This window comes from Oreochromis niloticus, linkage group LG19, assembly GCF_001858045.2.
Source record: "Oreochromis niloticus isolate F11D_XX linkage group LG19, O_niloticus_UMD_NMBU, whole genome shotgun sequence".
NCBI classification, from domain to species: domain Eukaryota; kingdom Metazoa; phylum Chordata; class Actinopteri; order Cichliformes; family Cichlidae; genus Oreochromis; species Oreochromis niloticus.
In genome coordinates this window covers 30,830,849-30,852,307 of record NC_031983.2, presented here as the reverse complement: position 1 = coordinate 30,852,307, position 21,459 = coordinate 30,830,849, and the positions used below count along the sequence as shown (strand labels likewise).

Sequence of the window (21,459 nt, the reverse complement as noted above, 5' to 3'; positions counted from 1 at the left end):
CTGAAAAACTAGTTCATCCATTTATTACTTCCAGGCTGGACTACTGTAATTCATTATTATCAGGATGTCCTAAAAACTCCCTGAAAAGCCTTCAGAGCAGATTTCTCCTGTTTTGGCTTCCCTTCATTGGCTTCCTGTTAAATCCAGAATTCAAAATCCTGCTCCTCACATACAAGGTCTTAAATAATCAGGCCCCATCTTATCTTAATGACCTTGTAATACCATATCACCCCCTAACCCCTTCGCTCTCACACCGCAGGCTTACTTGTTGTTCCTAGAGTATTTAAAAGTACAGGGTGGGCCATTTATATGGATACACCGTAATAACATGGGAATGGTTGGTGATATTAAAGTCCTGTTTGTGGCACATTAGTATATGTGAGGGGGAAAACTCCTCAAGATGGGTGGTGACCATGGTGGCCATTTAGAAGTCGACCATCTTGGATACAACTTTTGTTTTTTCAATAGGAAGAGGGCCATGTGACACATCAAACTTATTGGTAATGTCACAAGAAAAACAATGGTGTGCTTGGTTTCAACGTAACTTTATTCTTTCATGAGTTATTTACAAGTTTCTCTTTGTTCACAGCCATTGACATGTCGAAGAGGTTAACACGTGAGGAGCGGATTGAAATTGTGTTGATATCTGGTGAACGCAGTAACCGGGTCATTGCAGCAGATTTCAATGCAAGACACCCTACGAGACCACCCATCTCCCATGCTACAGTTAGCAAACTGCTTGCTAAGTTTCGTGAAACTGGTTCAGTGTTGGATTTGCCAAAATGTGGACGCAAGAAAACTGTCACTAATGAAAAAACATCAGCGGCTGTCCTAGCTTCATTCAGCAAGAGCCCACAGCGTAGGACTCGCCGCATGTTACTGAGAGTGGCATTAGTCGAACATCCCTTCGGCGGATATTAGCTACTCACAAATGGCACCCTTACAAACTCCAGCAGCTGCAGCATCTCAACGAGGATGACCCAGATTGGCGCACAGAATTTGCAGAATGGGCAAAACAAAAATTGGAACAGGACCCTCAGTTCACGCAGAAGATTTTGTTCAGTGATGAGGCAAACTTTTATGTGAATGGTGAAGTTAACAAACAAAACCACCGCTATTGGTCTGACACTAACCCACATTGGATGGATCCCTCCAAGACTGTTGGAACAACAAAAGTGATGGTTTGGTGTGGTATATGGGGTACAACGATAGTGGGTCCATTCTTCATCAATGGAAACCTCAAGGCCACTGGATATTTGAAATTGCTACATGATGATGCGTTTCCCTCTTTATGCACTGAAGCTGGCACGTTCCCTGAGTTTTTCCAGCAAGATGGTGCACCACCACATTATGGGTGCCAGGTCCGAGCATTCCTAGATGAACAGTTTCCTGGGAAGTGGATTGGTCGTCGTGGGCCAGTTGAATGGCCCCCAAGGTCTCCCGATCTGTCCCCCTTAGACTTTTATCTTTTGGGGTCATCTGAAGGCAATTGTCTATGGTGTGAAGATACGAGATGTGCAGCACCTGAAACTGCGGATACTGGATGCCTGTGCTGGCATTTCTCCTGCGGTGTTGCTATCAGTGTGTGAAGAGTGGGAGAAGAGGGTTGCATTGACAATCCAACACAATGGGCAGCACATTGAACACATTTTATAAGTGGTCAGAAACTTGTAAATAACTCATGAAAGAATAAAGTTACGTTGAAACCAAGCACACCATTGTTTTTCTTGTGACATTACCAATAAGTTTGTGTCACATGGCCCTCTTCCTATTGAAAAAACAAAAGTTGTATCCAAGATGGCCGACTTCTAAATGGCTACCATGGTCACCACCCATCTTGAGGAGTTTCCCCCCCTCACATATACTAATGTGCCACAAACAGGACTTTAATATCACCAACCATTCCCATTTTATTACGGTGTATCCATATAAATGGCCCACCCTGTAGAATGGGAGGCAGAGCCTTCAGTTTTCAGGCCCCTCTTCTGTGGAACCAGCTTCCAGTTTGGATTCGGGAGACAGACACTATCTCTACTTTTAAGATTAGGCTTCAAACTTTCCTTTTTGCTAAAGCATATGGTTAGGGCTGGACCAGGTGACCCTGAATCCTCCCTTAGTTATGCTGGAGTTGCCACAGTGAATCGTGGTATCTTGGTTCGACTGACGATGTCATTCAGTGATGAAGTCGAACTGAGCATGCTCAGAATGCACTGAACTCTGATAAACCTTTGTCAAGTTGGAAGCTGCTTTACAGTCACCTACTTTGTTTGTAGTAGAACAAAGAACCGACCCTAACCTTCCGGCAGGAAACACAATGACAGTCATCTGTGGTTTTTCATTTCTTTCGGTCAATAGCATAAATTATTTTGAGTTGTTCCTAAACATGAGACGGCTCATTCCTACAACAACACAGGTGGTGCTCATTGGCAGCGTCATTGATGTAAGCAGGTCAAAGGTTCATAAATACAACCTCACCTCCATGTGCCGACTGAAGAGAGTCATTCTCTTCTGCTGCATTTAGTCACATGACCTCTGAAAGCACACTCATGCAATTAAGAACCTGAACTTTAACCCTAACCTGAAGTAATGTTTCTATATTTATGTGTTTATAATTCTAATCAGTGATGTTAATCAGTATTACCCCATTTGCTTGTTGCAATAACAATTTAATGATCAATCAGGTGTTTTCAGATTCGAGGTTTAGATATTTAATTGATTTGTTTGTTAAAATTCTGAAAATGAATAAATGTTAATTTTATGACTAAAACCTGTCAACAACACTGAAATTCACAGTTTAAATGAGAACAGGAATAAACACTGAGCTCTGAATAAAAACAAGTTAATAGACAGAATTATTAAATCTGTAAGTAGTTAATTATTGGTTTGTTAAATGTTTTTTTTGTTTTTCAGTCTTGTTTTGTTTTTTTTGTTTAAAATATTTTTTTGTTTTTTGAAGCAGAAAAAAACCCAGACAAAAAAATCAAAATAGGAAGAAGTTTTATTTTGATGTTTACAGAAAACACACGTGTCATTATTCAAAAGATTCAAAGATGTCATGTGACCTCAGAAAAAGGTTAAAGTTCAAACCGTGAAATAAATCAAATTAAAAAAAAAACCCCACTTTTTATTTATTAACCATATTCAAAGTCCTGAAACACATTCAGTGTCTTAAAATCAAAAGGTTCAATAAAGTGATTGATTAGTAAAGCGTTACCCAGAATGCAGCAGTGATAACGGCAGCTGCGGCCGGACCCTCGCCATATCGTTAAGTGTAACCATGACTACACAGAAGCTTTGAACCTGCCTTGTCCCCTCCCCCTCTGATGATGATGTTGCTGATGGTGATGATTTTGATGATCTCGTCCTTTCTTTCGTACCGTATCTGTGAGGAAGACGCAGGTGAAAGAATGAGTGAATGGTTCTGTTGGGCGCAGGTGGCTGATCCTGAAGGCCGACTGGATAATAAGCTGACGGAGATATGATGGCCCACATTTTGTTTTACACCTTGATCCCGGCGGGCAGACTCTCACTGACTAGTCAGACACAGTGGCAGCTGAGCAGGTCTCCATGTGAGCTGGTGATGACTCTCACTCTGTGATTGGTCAGTCTCTGGAGGTCAGAGGTCAGCCGCAGCAAACGAGGACTTGGCTCAAAGATGACCCGGCTTGGGTCGCTCGGGTCAGGTCTGTAGTACGAGTCCAGAACCTCCAGGGTGTCGAGGCGCCGCAGTCGCTGCAGCTGCAGGAAGTCGTCGTTGGACACGTGCTGGTGCCTGAAACAGCGACGGCAGGTTACCATGGAATCCATCAAGACGCTTACAACAGAGACACCGTGTGTGATGTGTCAGGCTCACCTGATCCGCAGCGTTTTCAGATGAGGGAACAGCTGTGGGAGGAGTCTGATCAGGTCGGATGATGAGCTCCAGGGCTCCAGGTGCAGGTGCTCAAGCTGCGGCACCCGGGTGGAGACCACCCGCAGGTCGTCGGGCTGCAGGTCCACGCACAGCGTCAGGCTGAGCAGCGAGATGGGCAGGAAGTCAGCGTACGCTGACAGGGGGTGGCCTCCTGTAGAGATTGACAGATCACGTGACTTTCGCGCATTGCATTGTGGGTACGAGTGTCAACAAAATCAAAACACTGCATCAAGCGCTAGTATTTCCAGCACCGGTAATCATTAATTCTGCGGTTTTAATCCCTACTTGCATTTTATTTGCCCCCAAAACAGTTATGTACAAAACGACGGAGAACACGGCAGGTTCGTACGAAGACAGACTTGACGAAAAGGCAAAAAAAAGGACGACGAAAAAATCAAAGGAGTGAAAGGGTCAGACCCATACGAGCGTACAGGGTGGAGTAAGGACGTCAGCGTGCTGCCCAACTTTCATCACGCACATATTTATTATTATATGGTTCTAAGTGTGAGTGCATACACTCACAAGATGTTTATTACTATTACTATGGAAGACATCCTGCATCGTCCCGGTCCCCAAAAGGAACCGGCCCAATGAGCTAAATGACTTCCGACCGGTGGCACTGACGTCACATCTTATGAAGACTCTAGAGCGGCTCTTCCTCAAACTCCTCCGACGACAGGTACAACATGCCCAGGACCCACTACAGTTCGCATACAAGGCGGGTGTCGGAGTGGAGGATGCTGTCCTGTACCATCTACATAGAGCCCACTCACACCTGGACAAGGGAAAAGGCACGGTCAGGATCCTGTTTCTTGACTTTTCCAGTGCCTTTAATACCATCCGGCCCTGTCTGCTCCAGGAGAAACTAAACAGGATGCAGGTGGACCCCTGCCTGGTTGCTTGGATCTCCGACTACCTCACTGACAGACCACAGTACGTCAGGCTGAAGGACATCATGTCTGACACTGTGGTCAGCAGCACAGGAGCACCACAGGGAACTGTGCTGTCCCCTCTTCTCTTCACCCTGTACACCTCTGACTTCTGCTACAACTTTGAATTATGCCATATTCAGAAATTTGTAGACGACACAGACATTATGGGGTGTATCTGGGATAATCAGGAAGAGGAGTACAGAAGTCTGGTGAGGAACTTCGTCACATGGAGTCACACTAACCACCTGCAACTCAACACCTCAAAGACCAAGGAACTGGTTGTGGACTTCGGGAGGTCCAGAGCAGGTCCACTGGCGGTTCAGATAGAGGGGGAGGAGGTGGAGGTGGTCAACAAGTACAAGTACCTCGGGCTGTGGGTGGACAACAAACTGGACTGGTCATGGAACACAGAGCACCTGTATAAAAAAGCCCAAAGCCGACTGTATTTCCTCAGGAGGCTGAGGTCTTTTAACATCTGCAGGAAGCTCCTGAGGATGTTTTACCAGTCGGTGGTTGCTGGAGTACTTTTCTATGCTGTGGTGTGCTGGGGGAGCAGCACAGCAAAGAAGGACTCATCCAGGCTGGAAAAACTGATCAGGAAGGCTGGCTCTGTGGTCGGCATGAAGCTGGACACTCTGGTGTCAGTGGCAGAGAAGAGGACATTAAAGAAATTGCTGAACATTATGGACAATGCTGGGCATCCTCTGCACACGGCCATAAACAACCAGAGGAGTCTGCTCAGTGACAGGTTGCTTCTCCCAAAGACAAGAACCAACAGACTTAAAAACTCCTTTGTCCCACACGCCATCAAACTGTTTAACTCCTCTCTGGAGGGGAGAGGGAGGGGAAACAGGAGGACAAAGGAAGGGGGGGACAACTAAGCTGTAGTGCCTTTTCACTGTGCAATAGTTTTTGTTAATAACCAACGGTGCAATAGACTTCAATACTTGAAATGTGCAATTCCCTTGTATTCTTATTCCTATTTATTCTATTTATCCCTTTTGTATACTCTTTATTTATACATGTCTCTTTATTTATATATGTGTATGCTATTCTGCTCACATTCTCTAAGTTCTGTCGGTGCTGGGCTATTTGGAAACTGAATTTCCCAGAGGAACCCACCCGAGGGATTAATACATTTTTATCTTATCTTATTAACTTCAGATCCCTGCAACAAGCCCAGGTCCAGTTTACTTTGGTGATTTGGACTATTCCATTTCACAGCTGTTGTTAAATTCTTTTCCTTTATCTCCTGTACAGGCAAACGCATCTATTTGTGGTTTCAGGTTGTGGTATTACACAACATTTTCCGATCTAATAGAAATAAAATGAGTGTTTCGTAATTCATTCAATTTATTGTCTTTATTTATAACTGGCATTATTGTTTGATTCTATTATAGAATCTTACAAGAAAGAGGCAAAATTGTAAAAATCCATCATTCTTTATTAGCTGCTTCGGTGAAAAACAAATCAAAAATGCAAAAAAACAAAACAAAAAAACAACACTGCAAAACAACATACTGGAAAACAGTTATTCATCACTTGATTGCTTCAAAAAGATCTTTTGTTAAAAGGGTTGGCGTAATAAGCAAATGCTTCAGCCAATACCTTTTGATTAGCCTTGTCTCATGCTTTCTTGCTTTGTGGTAATCTTTATTCTATATTCACTGAGATATTTAAATGCTAATCAATAAAAACAAAAAACAAACAAAAAACAAAACAATACAACCCCCTTGGGCACATATATGCGGGACGTTTCGTGGCTGTTTTGATATCGCTCTCTCTCTTAACGGATCAAATCTGGCTGTGGTAGCAGCTTTAACCTCGGTATGACCCAGGGTGATAGAGGTGCCTGGTCTGGATGCATTCCAGCATTTTGTAGGCTGGTTTTCCTACAAAACACAACAAACATTAGCCCGCAAAGCCACAGTGAACAAAGCAGCATAACGCAACGAATTCAATTCAAATCAATATAAGACTTATTTGTAACCTACATCAACAATTATGTTATGATAAATTACGTAATAACTACAACAGAAGACGTACCTTTGTGGAAATGCTTGGAGCAGACTAACATGTGAGCTGGAGTGTTCTGGGACGTTATATTTGGTCTTTGAATGGCTGCAATCCAGGCCATCCGTCGGCTCTTTGTTACTTCAGAAACACGGCTTTAACAATTTCTCTTCCACGACGTAATACGATAACAACCGATCTCTTTACCCGTTGGCTTCCCGTGGCTGTCATGCGACCGGCTATTGCAGTTAATAATACAACAGCTTCTTGCCATTCTTTGTGTTTCTTTTTATCACCGTGTGACTGTTTTCTTGTGAAACCCTGTGCGCGCTAGTACCACTTGCCACTCGTATCCACAATCCTTTGCAGTTTTACCCCAGAATGACATCACATTTTCAATCTCTATTGAACTTGCAGACATCAGAGAGATGCTCAGATAGACAAATACAAAGGGGGGAAACACACTCACCGTGGATGCTGAGGTTGGTTAGGTGTGGCAGTGACGTCAGCCACGTCTGCAGGTGACAGGTGGGTCCAGGTACGGAGTACAGGTGGAACACTGACAGGGTACGGAGGCGGGACAAAGGCTGCAGTGTTTCCTGTGTCACCACGGCGTCATAATTCAGCAGCTGCAAGTCCAGCAGCTGTAGTGCAACATCACCTGCAGGACGATACGTGACATGTGATCTCACCTCTGTTCCATCTCAGAGGTGAGGCAGGTTCAGCAGGAAGGCAGAACACACCAGTGCCTACCCTTCCCTTCCTTCAAGATCAATAATCTAACTATTAAATATCTCAGCAAGTGACTGATCCAGGTGTGCCTACCTGTGTGGTGGGCGGGGCTGAAGAAGTCATGTGGGAGCGTCCTGTAGGTGATCATGGTCCAGGACAGGTGTGTGAGCTCGGTCAGGTGAGCGAGGACGCCGCTGAGGGACGGGACCCTTAGGCTGCCGTCATGGTGCAGCAGTAGTGAGGTCAGACGCGTCAGCTGACCAATGGCGGCCAACAGGTGAGAGGCAGAACAGGTGAGCTGCACATTACAGAGGCCGAGCTGTGTCAGCTGCTGACTCAGAGGAAACAGGAAGTCCAGGTTCCTCAGCGGTGTAGAACCGGATGTGACGGACAGTCGCTGAAGCTGGCGGAATAGTCTGAGATCATCCATGCCCCCTTCTCTCCAGTCGTCCAGTCGCAGGCCGCAGAGCGCCGGCAGCCAGGTGTACAGCTGCTTCAGGTGCTTCCTCTTACCTGAGCGCAGCAGCACGTTGCCCACGTGCCTCTGAGCCAGGCTACGCCAGAACGAGGGGTTGTAGCGCGAGAGGTTCTGCAGCACCACGCTGAAGCCCCTCCACAGGGGGCGGGACTTATCCAGCAGGTGTCTGAAGTATGAGCAGGTGCAGCGCATGCTCAGTTTGTCCCTCCAGGACAGGAAGCTGAACACCTTCAGCCACAACTCGGCCGGAAGCTGCAGCGCCATCTCTCACCTCCGATTATCGATCAGGGAGCTACCTGAGCAGCGGCCCTGACGTCATCACAGCCACAACACCGCGTTTCTGATTAGCTGATATCGATCCTTGATCGTGTCTGTGGTCAACTCCGACAGTTCTTCTCACTCTAACTGCGCCTGCGTGATATTATCGATTATCGCCAGCTTTTAAAAGATCTCCACAGAAAAAGAGAGTCAGTAAAAGTACGGCAGTCCCAGTCTTAGCGCAGGCGCAGTGACACTTACTTACAACATCCGGTTCCAGTGCTGACGTCACTGCCAGTAAGTTTCAGACGCTATTGCGCATGTCAGAGAATTGAAAGGGCGGCATCGTCAGTCACGTGTAAGAGCAGAAAACCAGTTTAAGGTCAGAACAGAGCTTCTCGCGCACAGGTGAGTTCACCTGAGAGCCGAGACCGGAAACCAGACACCCGCGGTCAAAGAAGACGACTGGAAGAAAAACCACCGAAGAAGAAGCTGAGCGGGCGGAGCTGGTCGGAGCTGATCGATCAGATGGAAGGTGGGTGATTGATAATCGATCCACACGTGACTAACCAGCTGATCGATGGCACGCGCAGCAAAAATTATCAGCTGACTGGCGTAAGCCTTTCCGTTATTAATCAGCGGTCATGCGGGCGCGCGCTCAGGGTCAGAGCTCAGAGACTAGAACGACAACAAAGAGTGACGTCATATGTATACACCTGAGGTCCATGTAGGATTTCACCTTTGGCTGGAGTCACGTGGACCATGAAGGTGGGCAGCTTGGTATCGATTATTGATCAGCAGGAAACATTATAGCTTCATACCGGCATAGCATGGTGAAATACCCCCTGACCCGGCTAAAGCCAGGTAAACCCTGAGTTACCTGGATAAGGTGACCTCTGCTGCAGAGCTCGAGTGGACGAGGTCAGGATCAGTAAAGCCAGACAAGGCAAGAAATCCTGGATATGTTGAACCTGCTTCATGGTGGGTTAGGGTTGGTTACGGTTGACCTTTGACGGCTGAATGATGATGTATTTGTTTGTTTTGATTTTGCTTTACTTCATTTTATGTCTATTTTTGACATTTGTATGTTTTTTAAATGATTTTTTTGACAAAAAGTTTAGAAATGTTGTTGTCACGTTCTGAGCTGTGACATCACAGGAAGTGACAGAGGCTGCTTTGAGGCGGCGAGCTGCACGTTGAGGACCGTGGTTTACACAAGTTTTATTGATTGTCTTGTCGTGTCGCCTGCACACTCTGTCACTAAAACACTCAACAACAAAATCACGTGACTCTGTTCTCAGGTGACATCTCAGTCACGTCAGCAAACAGGAAGTCTGCTGCGATCACAGGAAGTGCGAGAAAGATTAAAGACAACGCTGCCGACTGGCACAACATGATGCTGCGGTGGGACAGGTTGAATGAGGACGGCTTCATGGCGGCAGCAAGCATCGTCAACATGAGGCGGTCAGTTTACTGATGATCTCAGGAATGCCAGGTGTTGATGGATCATGTGATTGATCAATCTGAAATCTGTTTTCAGTGCTCAGAGCGATCAGCTGCTGCTCAACAATTCTTCATCGCCTCCACCCTCTTCCTCACCACAGCACGTGGGCGGAGCTTCTGAGCTGCAGGACAAATGTCTCAAACTGCAGGAAATCGTAGACAAAATGGTGAAGCTTCAAAAAACATTATTTACACTTAGGTTCAGAGACAAAAACAAAACACTGGTTCAGAATCCAATCAATAATCAATAATCACACACACACACACACACACACACAGCAGCCCCATCAGTGATCAATAATTTGAGTGCAGAGAGTAAAAGCTCACACAGACCTTTCAAAAGAAAATGAGAAAACAGCTTTTATTGACCACTGAACAAAAGCTGATCAGTATTGATCTTGACTGAGCATGTGACACAGATTAAGGCTCCTCCTCCTTGGGCTGATGTGCACAACTGCTTTATGAAGTTAAACTGAATCTCAGTTTGTTGATTTTAAAGTGATGCCATCATCAGGTTCACTATTTCCCAGCTTTCTCTGAGTGAGCTGGATCAGTTAAACCTGAACTCCCAGACAGAGCTAATCAAGCAAGATAATAATCAATAACAGGAATCAGGAAGGAGGTTATCAGTGTTCTGCTGGAGCCTCTGAGCATGCAAACATTTTACACGTGTCATGTGACCGATGAAGGCGCTGAAATAGATCCGTGCTATGCTCTGATAGGCTGATCAGATTTGTTTCTGTTCATGAGGACGCAGCGTTTTCAGTGGGAGAAACGTTTCGTCACTCTTCCAAGTGACAGAATCAACTTTTTGGGATTACCTGGATCATCGAGCATGCGTCAAGCATGCGTCAAGACCTCTTGTGTGACATCATTTCTTGTTTCCCGTCAGGCTGCTGTGGTGACGAAGATGGATCGTCTGATGACATCACAGCGTGGAGTAGAGGATCTGGAGGCGTTTCAGTTTGGAGCCGAAGGAAGAAAAACTCCTCTGTTTCACAGCTGGAGCACCAGAGAGTTCGGTGAGCAGCGTGGCTGATGGAAACCGTGTAGCAGCTTGGACTCTGGTCAGATGAAGCTTAATCTTAATTTTACATCTCACTTTAAATCCAATGATTCAGCCACAGTTTACTGATGGAGCTGTGAGATTAGTTGCCCATAGCAACAGCCTCCAGGCAGATCCGCCCTCTACTCAGATTTTATTCAATTGTTTCTGGTGCGGTTTCTGCCCGTTCCATCAGTAGCAATAACAAATTCCATTAATTCTGCCATTATAGGATAAAAATGCTTGAGGACTTAAATTGTGTCAACAGTTATAATCTGATCTCATATCAACTTCACGATCAACGATGGCTGCCCGACAGTCACTGTTTGAGTAAAACACCAAAGTTTCCGAGCCGACGACTTTGATGATAAAAGACAAACGTGGCTCAGCTTTCACTCAGCTGCCCACATGCTGAGCAGAGAGGGTTGAAGTCAGGGATGCAGAAGCTGTAAACGATCCAAATAGAGTAACACGGGATGAGCTGGAACCGGATCCGGTCTGAATCTGTGATCTGAATCCATTTTAGATCCGTCCTGCCGTGGAAGAGGACTCTGTTCCGGGGCCTGCGATTCTTTGAAGCAGATCCAAACATGTCGAGGCTCAGACTCGGAACCTTTAAAATGTGGTTAGATGACATTCAAGGACTGAAATGTAATCCGATTACAATCAGACTGTCTGCAGCAGCTTTGAAACGTCACAGTCTCAGTTTAAGAGTCTAAAAGTCATCTGAGCTCATCTTCACTCAGATATTCTCCAGCGGTGACTATGAGAAATGATTGATCGGTGATCAGAGTGTAACACAGTAAACGTTTGCAATGCAGGAAACTGACAGCATCACTGTCCACAGAGATGAAGGAGATGAAGACTACAGATGATGATAGATCTGTGATGTCATCACTGTCTCTGTCCTGATACATTGATTACCGATTGACTGTCAGAGCTTCGTGTTAAACACAAAAATAACAAACTAACATAAATGTGAGACTTCAGCGTTTGTAAAAACTTCTGCAGATTGTCTCCTCTGAGCTCCGACAGCTCTGACGTCATGAATCTGAGGTCAGTCAGCTGATTCAGGTGCAGCAGGAGGGGAGGAGTCAGGCAAAAAACACCTGCCAGCATACGGTTGGGTTCAGAGTGTTACCATGGTTACTGTCTCATAGTTGACGTTAACTCTTTCTCCCTCATCTCAAGGTTAAGAAACTCAGTTGTAACAGAACCCGATTCCTGTAACGTGCCCCTGAGTGATGTCAGCACATTCACCTGTCCTGTCGTGAAGCTGCATGCTGTGATCTCTTTGGGTGATTGTTTAATTTGTTTCAGGTGAAATCTCTCAGGTGCTGCTGGACTCGTTCCGTCGGGAGCTCCTCTTGAAGCAGACAATCCTGCAGGAAGTGGCTCACACAGTGACCTCTGACCTCTGCATGGTCTTTCTGTCCGGCTGGCTCCATCAGCCGTTCATTCCCACGCAGAGCAGACTCAGGCTGGAGGCGTTGCTGCTGGAGACCGGGCACCGCCCACTGTGAGGCCATCACCCAGCCAGAGGGATGGAGCTCCGCCTACTTCCAAGGAAGCCCTGTCAGAGACGTGAAAGAGTCGCAACAGAGGAACGCCAGACTGATCAGTGACTCTATTGATCATCCATTAAACCTGATGCAGGTGTGACCCTGGCTCCACCCCAATGAACGAGACTCACTCAGCCCCTTATTTGTTTGAGATCAAAGGCAATAAACTGATCAATAGGTGACCTGTCATCAGCACAGCAGAGCTCACCTGTTGCCTCACCTGTACTTGTGTGGCTTAATTCTGATGACATCATTAATATTAAACATCTCCACAAAGAACTTACCCGCTCAAGGGTTCGGTTGCCATGGCGATGTTATGTTTGAAGCGTTTTTTTTTTTTCTTGTTACATCATGAATTGATGGCAAGTTTGTTCAAACCTGAACCGACACTGGTCAGACTGCACGAGCCACCTGTAGTGACGGCGTCCGGGTGCTGAGGCCCACAGCCCGCCCTTTATGGATGTGATGTGTTTATGTGCCTGAAATAAAGACGGAGGTCTTTGTACACATGAAAAGTGTACAATAAAGTTGTTTTAAATCTGCTCTGTGTGTTTTAAATTTTCAGTGGAAGCAAAAGGTGGACATCCCTGGTTAGAGGGTTGACAGGTGTGTGCGCGAGAACACAGACGCTCTGAGGCGGGTGGAGTTCAGCTTAGTTTATTGGGAGGAACAGGAAACACTCGAACAGGACAAAGTTTTTTTCCCTCCGTGCTCGCATCGGTTCTCCGAATGTTCTCATCCCGTTTGGAGAACGTGTTGTGTGAATTTTATAAAAAGTAATAAAATAGTGCAACTTTTTAAACTTTATCTACATATGAACATCCAATGGATCACTTCACGGTCAACAAGTCCAAACACAAAGTTTACACATTCACAGCCAATCAGAGTGCAGGAAACCAGGGAGGCTGCTGATGACATCATCACAGGTGGAACTAAATGAGCCAATCGGATGCACTGTACAGAGCCCAGAGTCTGCAGAACACGCTACTGCACCTGGATGAAGGTGAAACCACCTGTTGCCATGACGCCATCCCTCTGGTTTCTGAACGCAGCGCCGAAGTCACGGCGAACATCATCAACAGGAGCTTCAGTCTGAACCAGAAATGGCGACCGGACCTAAGTTTCCAGGTACGGTCTGGGGTCAGGTTAACGGAATTGTTCGTCCTGTTGTCCTCAGCAGGGCGGAGTCAGAGCAGGCACCCCCTGCAGGCGGCAGTGTTTACTACAGCTGTAAAGTCCAGCAGAAACCTGAGGGGGGCGCCGAAAGTGCAGGATGGTGTCAGGTACGTCTGTCCGCAGCACTGCCTCACTCCACCTTAAAAGTCAGCGTGGTACAGACCAGGTGCTGGTTCCGGTCCAGGTGTTTACTGGGGGGCTTTGGCTCCGTCGTACGCCTCAATGCCCAGCAGGGCCTGGACCGCCTCCAGCGGCACGCCCTCCGGGGTCTGGATGTGCATGGTGGTTCCATCTGGCCCGTTAACGATCACGATCCCATCTGAGCCCGGTTCTGCCAGCTGCACCGTCAGCCCCTCCGTCTGGATGTAGATCTCCTCGCCCTCCCGCACCTCTTTGGCCTCCGAGGGGCCTGACTCAGGGTGGGAGGGGCTTATAGTCTGGATCAGGCTGGATTCGGGCTTGATGACAGATCCGGGTGTAGGGGCGGGCTCAGATGACTTTGGGTCCGTGGGGTCACTGGGACCTGAACCCAGAGCTTTCTCCAGCTCCGTCACCTGGGGTCCGATGTCTGTAGAGCTTGGCGCCTGTTCCTGGTGGACGTCATGGTCCTCACCTGGGGTCACTTCCATAGGGGTGTCGGGGGGCGGGGCCTGTGAGGAGCTGTGAGAAACACATTGCAGTGCAGTGAGACAGGAGCACTTTACAGAAGTGACCTCACCTGAACTCGATTTTCTAGAAACGGCCGAGTAAAAATGCATTCGCCACGTTACGGAAACCCTGACCTCACAGGTCACCTGTGCTCACATCATCACCTGAGGGCGTGGCTACCACGCACACGTACTCAGCAAACAGGAGGTGGAGACAACTCACCTGAAGGAGGAGTCAGCAGAGACTGTCAGCAGTCTGGTTCCCTCTGGAATCATGAGAGGAGCGACAGAGACCGAGCAGGACTTCAGAGGGGTCACAGAGGGCACCGCTGTCCCACCTGGACGGACAACATGTGGAGAGATTAAGAACGCACAGACAGATGTTTTACCTGCAATTTAGGTGTATTGCCTGTAGATTAGGACGTTCCAGCCATACCTGTTTTTGGCGTCTCAAGGCCATTGTGATGCACGGGGACGCTGTTCTCCATTTTGAACCTCTTGGATGGCGGCAGCATCTTAGAGTTCTGGGAAGGAGACTGATGCGGATCAGAACCGTACCTCTAACCTTAAGGTAAACCTCAGTGAGAAGCTGTGGTCGACCTCATTGTCAGCTACGACTCTAAAACTTTAGACTGCTTAGACTGACCGCCTGACCCTGCGGGGACGTAGGCTTATCTTGTTATAACCACTTGGATGCAGGTTTGAGTTTACCTCCATGTATCGCACGTTCTTATTTGTTGAACTGGAGCCAGGAGACGCTCCAGGAACCACCTTCATCCTGTTCACCTCATCCAGGATCCCTAGAGACCTGGCCACCTGAAACACAGCACGGTCTGGGTCACCTGTACGCCGCAGTCCACTTGTAACAGGCGTTCTGATGTCAGCATGGGCCTCACCTCGATGTTCCTGATTTCCAGGGGTGTGGCTCCAGCCTGCGGGCTGCCGATGTAATCCTGGGCAGCCTGCCTCACCTGAGCCTGCAGGGACTCGAACTCACGGTAAATGTCTGGGAAATGAGTTCGACCCGGACCGCCGCGCTCCACCTGGAACAGCCAGGGCACATGATACACTGCAATAGCTGCACATCGTTTACAGAGAAAATAAGAATCAGTGTGATGAGAGGGCAGCTCGGTTTAAACTATCAGGATATTTATTTATTACAGCTGTTTGTAATAACATGCTCCACTGTCTTGTGCTCACATAATTTGCTCTGGCATTATTAAAGTATTCTGATTCTGAGCCCCTGATGTTGTCACAGATCCCGGCAGGTGTGGATAAAGGTTCCTCCTTCGTGTGTGCGTACCTTTGCCAGCATTAGCTCCCACAGACTCATCACTTTGGTCAGACGAGGAAGAACGATGTCCATCAGCTCCTCATCCTTGCACTGCTCCACCACCTGTGAGCGACGTGATAGGACACTCAGGTGTCAGCACATCAGGTGACTACAGATTAATCAATATTTCTAAAGACGTTTACTCTGAAAGGAGCTGCTTCCTCCACCTTACCTCCTCTAGACGCTCTCGTCTTCTCTCTACCTGCTGCTCTGCTGTTACCATGGTAACACCCAACTTTGGAGGTCGACCACGACGACCTCTCCTACTCATGAGGCCCACAGTCACCTGCGAAAAATGAGAAATCAGATTCACCTGAGTGCGAACAAAGCAGGACGAGGTTTCTGTGCAAACTACTGTACAGGTGAGCTCACCTGGACAAGTGACAGATGTAGTAAAAGGTCTAATAACAGTTGAACAAAGGTCTATTTACAGCAAAGCATCCCCCACAGCGCGTGAGGTCGCATATTGCGCTGTTTGTCCCATCACAGACACCGTACACGGAATGATTACTGTGTTTTGCCATTTTGTAGGACAATACTACTTTGTTGCTTTTATTTTGAAGGCGACATTTATCCTTTTTTAATTTAAGTGCGTCTGTGCGTGCATGAATGCAGCTTCACTGTAAATGTGTCAGAGCCCATGTTTCTGAGAAATGTGAGTTTTCTGAAAGATGAAAGTAGACTTTTTAGTTTGAATCAGGAAAAAGCACACCTGGATCACCAGGTGAAGTGACATAGGAGCAGGCAGCAGTGCACTCTCTGACGGGGACCTCTGAAGCACACGCAGGGTGAAGTGAGTGAACTGAAGCGGGTTACAAAGCAGCAGGTGTTTATGCCAGGAGCAAAAATGAACTGAATCACAGCTGGAGTTTTGTTCTTCACTCAAAGAGGAAGAAGCTTTTGCTTCTCAGTGTCACCTGTGTGCTCTCCAATGAGACATTGAGCCCGACTGTAATGTTGCAGGGAGCAAATTTCTCTCCCGGAACAATAACAAAGAGCTGAAAACCTGAAGTCCTTCAACTACAACAGAACAGCGATGGCACTTTCAAAGTCTGGGAACGATGACGACCGGCTAGCTGTAACATGAACTCTCACTTGCAGCCGTTCATCATTTTCATACTCCATGAGTAATCTCACCTTAGGAGGCGGTCCCAGTGACCGTCCCCGCCCTCGTCCCCGACCCCTGCCTCGCCCTCGTCCTCGGGACGGCCGGGGCCCCGATGATGGAGGCCTCTGAGTCCTACAGCTGCTGCTGGACCCCCCTCCACCTGCAGACGGACAACAGTCACCTGAAGCTTACTGTCGACAGCTGTTATTATCCTGAGTGTTTGAGCTGCAGGAAGGGCTAACCAGCCATAATTAGCTGGTTAGTTAACAGCTTATTAACTGTACACAGACAATAAGAAAATAAACTGTAGGATGACACAGATCTCTGCTGTGATTGGTGGATGATTTCTCACTTTATTTGTTGCCGTGGCAGCAGGTTTGTCATCCTTATTTTTCTCCTCCTCCTCCTCATTGACGGCTGTTGCCGTTTCCTCTGATTGGCTGTTGTCTGGAAGGGGGTGCGGTGTGTTCCCTGGTGGGTCGCCGGGTGGCTCTGGCTCCCCGTGGGTCGGGTTCAGTTTGTAGTGGCGGTTCAGGCCGCCAGCACCGATGTAGGCCTTGTCGCAGGTCTGGCAGCGGTGGGACCGAGACTTGTGGCTGTAGGTGAGGGAGCTGCCGGGCGTGGCACCATCCTTCCTGGTGCCCTCGCCATCCTCCTCCTCCACGCTCATGTCAGAGTAGTCGTCTGAGTCGGACTGGTGACTTTCGGCGAGGTCCTCTGTCTTTATGAACTTGTAGTCTTTGGCTTTGTACTTCGGTGGTCTGGAGACCCGCCCGGACCGGGTTTGGACCTTCATTGCTTTTTTCTCCCTCTTCTTTGCCTTCTTCTCCTTCTCTTTTTGCTCACTTCTGTCCTTAGTGGGAGGGGGTGGGGCTGCAGAGGGCGTGGCCACCGTGACAGGTTGTGCAGCAGGCGCGGCGGTCTGTACTGGGACTGCCGTGACTGTGACAGGTGGTTTAATGAGACTTTTACGGGCAGCAGCCATCGTGCCGTTAGCAGGTGTTTTAATTAATGGAAAGTTAACAGTTTTAGCCGCAGTAGTGGGTGGAGTCTTAATTATTGAAGGGATTGGGGTCTTAACAGTGGGTGCCATGGACACTCTGATTGGTGTTGCCGTGGGTTTCTGAGCTGCGCTGGAGGCAACTGATGCCGTCTGGCCTGTTAGCTTGTGGACCAATGGTAGCAGTGAGCCGACCACGGGGGCGGGGCTCTGTAGCAGCAGCTGGATGGGCGGGTCTCCAGGATTCTGCTGCAGGAAGAACTGCTGACCCTCCTGACCAACCACGGGCTGGATGTGGATAATCTGAGTGCTGCTCACGCTGCCATTGGCTGACAGCTTCACTTGCGGCTGAGTGACCGCCTTCTGCTGGGTGGCGGAGCTAGGCTTCACTTCCTGTTTGGGAGGCACCTGGATCTGGATCCTAACGGGCTCCGACTGAAAGGACAGACACACAGAAAGTAGATCAAAACACATGATAAGTGTGATTATTCAGAGATTTGTTACCATGGCAACATTAAGATCATAAACCTAGTCGATGAAGAAGTTGGTTTAAGGATTCCTGAAGAGTGTACGGATAATGAAAATGGACTGATGAGTTCTTATGTCAGTGTGACGCATTTAAAAGTTCTAAAGGCTCCAAATGTGAAAAGATTGAAGTTCTCCATGAAAATTCAAAATCAAACCCATTTTTTATGTTTCTGAACCTGAAGTTGAAAAACTAACCGTGTGGTTAAGTAAACAGCTGGTAATATGTTCAGAAACATGGAGACGGCAGCCCACTACGAGCTCCTGCTGTCACGTCTCACCTGCATCACCTGTCCAGGCCCCAATTGAGTTGGATTTTCTCAGCATGGATCTTCCTCCATGTAGCTCTTCCTTTGCAATTCCACTCCCATCACACTGCTTTCTGCTTTCCAACTTCCCTCTGTCACTGATATTTCAGATCTCTTATGTAATTCAAAACCTTCTCCTTGTCAGCAAGACAAGTGATTTCTGGATTTTTCTTTTCAGATTCTGTCTCTCACAGTGGAAATGCACCTATGCTGAAAATTGTAGACCCCTCCATGATTTCTAAGTAAGAGAACTTGCAAAATCACAGGGTGATCAAATACTTATTGACATCACTGTATCTGCTATCATCTGCTCTTCACTTACCACTGGAACTGTTCCTGTTTCCTTCAAAGTTGCTGCCATCACCCCAATATTGAAAACAACAACAACAACAACAAAAAAACAGGTCTAGACCTCAATAATTTTGACAATTTTTGTCCTATTTCCAATCTACCATTCCTCTCAAAAATTCTTAAGAAGATAGTTGCCACACAACTCCACTCACACTTAACTAACAATAATCTGTATGAATATTTCCAGTCTGGTTTTCTGGTTTAATCCTGATTCTGCTCTTCCCCCATCCTCCCTCACCCTCTGTTTAGCCGAACTAAATTCATGGTTCTCTTCTAATTTTCTTAAACTCAACAGTAACAAATCCGAGCTTCTCTTGGTCGGCTCTAAATCAACATTATCCAGAAATAACAGTTTCTCTATTACAATCAATACTCAATCAAAAAATAAAACTCGCCGGTCTCCGTTTCTTCCTCTGTGAAAAGTTTGGGTGTCATCCTCGACAGTACTCTGTCTTTCCATTCACACATCAATAATGTCACTCAGTCTGCATATTTTCAATTGCGCAACATTAATCGTCTCCGTCCTTTTCTCTCCCCACATGCCACACCCATTCTTGTTCACAGCCTTGTTACTTCTCAGATTGATTACTGCAATTCACTTCTTTTTGGTTTTACTCAAAAATCCATCCACAAGCTCCAATGTGTCCAGAACTCTGCTGCCCGTATTATCATCGGGATCCCTTCTATCCACCACATCACTTCTGTCCTGCAGCAGCTTCATTGGCTCCCGGTCAAATATCGCATCAATTTCAAAATACTTCTGCACACATTTAAGGCTATTCAACATCTCTCCCTCTCTCTGATTTGGTTCAGATCACCATTCCATCTCGGTGTCTTAGATCTTCTTCTTCTCTCTCTCTGTCCCCTCTCCCTGTCTTTCCACCATGGGGAGCAGGGCTTTCAGCTGCTCTGCTCCTCGACTTTGGAATTCCCTTCCTCCTGATATAAGAAATATCACTTCATTCTCTCTCCCTTGTTCAAAATAGCTCAACCCACATAACACTCTATTTCAATTTTTTTTTGTCTTATGCTCTTATGATTGTGTAAATTGCTTGCTTTTATTATTCTGCTGTGTACAGTGTCCTTGAGTGCTCTGAAAGGCGCTTTCAAATAAAATGTAGTATTATCATTATTTTTATTATTATGTGACCCACCTTTTTCTGGACCAAGGGGATCGAGCTTCCCGTCTGCATGGCCACCTGCTGGGCCACGCTCTTCAGCTGCTGGGAGGCGTTGTTCGGGGTCTTCAGGTTCCGCTGGGGGACCTGCTGCTGTGACACCTGGACCTGGACCTGCTGCTGCTGGGACTTGGTGACCTGGTTGATGACCTGCTGCAGCTGACTCGGATCCAGAGCTGCGCTGTGAGCCGGTTTGATCAACTGGCCCTGCTGGAGCAGCTGAGCCGCCTCGGTGTCGGAAACCTGGACCACCTGCTGCTTGGTGAGCTGCTCCAGCAGCGCCTGCTGCTCCTCTGCCGTCAGCCCGGAGCTCTCCACCAGGCTGCCGTCTGGCTGCACGTACAGGATGGTGGTGTTGGCCAGGTCAGTGAACTCCGTGGCCACCAGGATGCTCTGCTCCTCCGGCTGGCTCGGCAGTAGCTCCGCCAGCTGAGCCCCGGACCCCACCGGTACACTGTGGCCCGGCTGGTCGCCCTCCGCGCCGGACACGGGCTTCAGATTGCCGCTCTGGTTGCCGGCCGCCGCTACGTTCTCCCCGGGCTTGCTGCTGTGAGCAGCGGGGGTTGCTGGTGAGCAGTCCCCAGGCTGGGCGCTCAGGGCGGCGGGGGGCTGATCCGCGGCCCCCGACGACTCCGGGGCTGTTATTGTTCTGTCACCCTCGCTGTCCGCCATTTTGGCTGTGAGGTTTGAGTCAGTGCAGACACTCGGGGGATCAAACCAACCGGATCGATCGATCGATTACACCGAATAAATACTGATTTATGGACGCTGTGTATACACGAAGAGGAAACGCTCCGCGGGGATGAAGGACGACATTAATGGGAGCAGTGATACCGGGAGCGCTGACGGTTAGCGGGGGGAGATTTGAACTAGCCTAGCTTAGCCCGAGTAGGAGCGGGAGCGCGCATTACCCGGAGCGGATCCAGTGTTTCACCGTGAAAAGATCCGGCGTGGGTCATCTTTAGAAAAGTTTTAAATCACTTTAAAGTGTGTAAAATCACAGCCGGGTTTATTTCACTGAAGATTAATAAAAAATAAAATCGCATTTACATTAAAGATACCCTAAGCGTTTTAAAATAAAGACATTTTGACGAAAGGCTGTTTGTGAGCAAATTAACACATTATGATTGATTAGAGAGTTTTGTATACCGGATATTTCTCTAATTTCATCTTTATATTGATTTACTTTTATAAATGTATCTCCAGAAAACACACACACACACAAAATCAAGTTAAATTAATTCAGTCATTCATTTTTCACCAGCTTTACTCGTCTGTTCCAGTTAAAAATATTTGTAAATCGGATCCAGTTTCCTTGTTTTCCAGTCAGCTGTCGTCGAGTTTCCGTTTCCGGTCATTAAGTTCTGAATGTTTATGTTTATTTATTAATTATAAGG

General features: G+C 47.4%; 3 protein-coding genes and 1 long non-coding RNA gene across 5 annotated transcripts; 2 read left to right on the top strand and 2 right to left on the bottom strand.

The window, feature by feature from the left end:
- Positions 1-2,980: 2,980 nt before the first annotated feature.
- On the bottom strand, positions 2,981-8,431 carry LOC102079865 (uncharacterized). Its single transcript, XM_005466210.4, has 4 exons — positions 7,684-8,431; positions 7,328-7,519; positions 3,854-4,064; positions 2,981-3,772 (listed from the first exon to the last, which is right to left on the bottom strand). The coding sequence occupies exons 1-4, from the start codon at positions 8,330-8,332 to the stop codon at positions 3,538-3,540; spliced, it is 1,287 nt and encodes a 428-aa protein (XP_005466267.1). The 5' UTR covers positions 8,333-8,431; the 3' UTR covers positions 2,981-3,537.
- A 286-nt stretch (positions 8,432-8,717) lies between these two features.
- Positions 8,718-12,712, top strand: cinp (cyclin dependent kinase 2 interacting protein). The gene is made up of 5 exons (XM_003460210.5): positions 8,718-8,861; positions 9,628-9,790; positions 9,867-9,996; positions 10,722-10,851; positions 12,195-12,712. The coding sequence occupies exons 1-5, from the start codon at positions 8,855-8,857 to the stop codon at positions 12,395-12,397; spliced, it is 633 nt and encodes a 210-aa protein (XP_003460258.1). The 5' UTR covers positions 8,718-8,854; the 3' UTR covers positions 12,398-12,712.
- Positions 12,713-13,077: 365 nt separating this feature from the next.
- znf839 (zinc finger protein 839) lies at positions 13,078-21,303 on the bottom strand. Of its 2 annotated transcripts, XM_025901133.1 has the most exons (8): positions 16,305-16,694; positions 15,765-15,878; positions 15,563-15,655; positions 15,156-15,302; positions 14,971-15,075; positions 14,696-14,783; positions 14,483-14,597; positions 13,078-14,272 (listed from the first exon to the last, which is right to left on the bottom strand). In XM_025901133.1, the coding sequence occupies exons 1-8, from the start codon at positions 16,326-16,328 to the stop codon at positions 13,801-13,803; spliced, it is 1,158 nt and encodes a 385-aa protein (XP_025756918.1). In that variant the 5' UTR covers positions 16,329-16,694; the 3' UTR covers positions 13,078-13,800. The 2 variants fall into 2 exon arrangements, with proteins under 2 accessions (XP_025756918.1, XP_019204337.1); XM_019348792.2 differs by lacking the exons at positions 13,078-14,272; positions 14,483-14,597; positions 14,696-14,783; ... (1 more) ...; positions 15,156-15,302; positions 16,305-16,694 and adding exons at positions 16,730-16,860; positions 17,053-18,135; positions 20,039-21,303 and having other exon boundaries at positions 15,639-15,655.
- On the top strand, positions 15,309-20,015 carry LOC112843160 (uncharacterized). The gene is made up of 3 exons (XR_003215327.1): positions 15,309-15,697; positions 18,712-18,775; positions 18,885-20,015. It is a non-coding gene; the product is annotated as an uncharacterized LOC112843160 (long non-coding RNA).
- Positions 21,304-21,459: the final 156 nt, after the last annotated feature.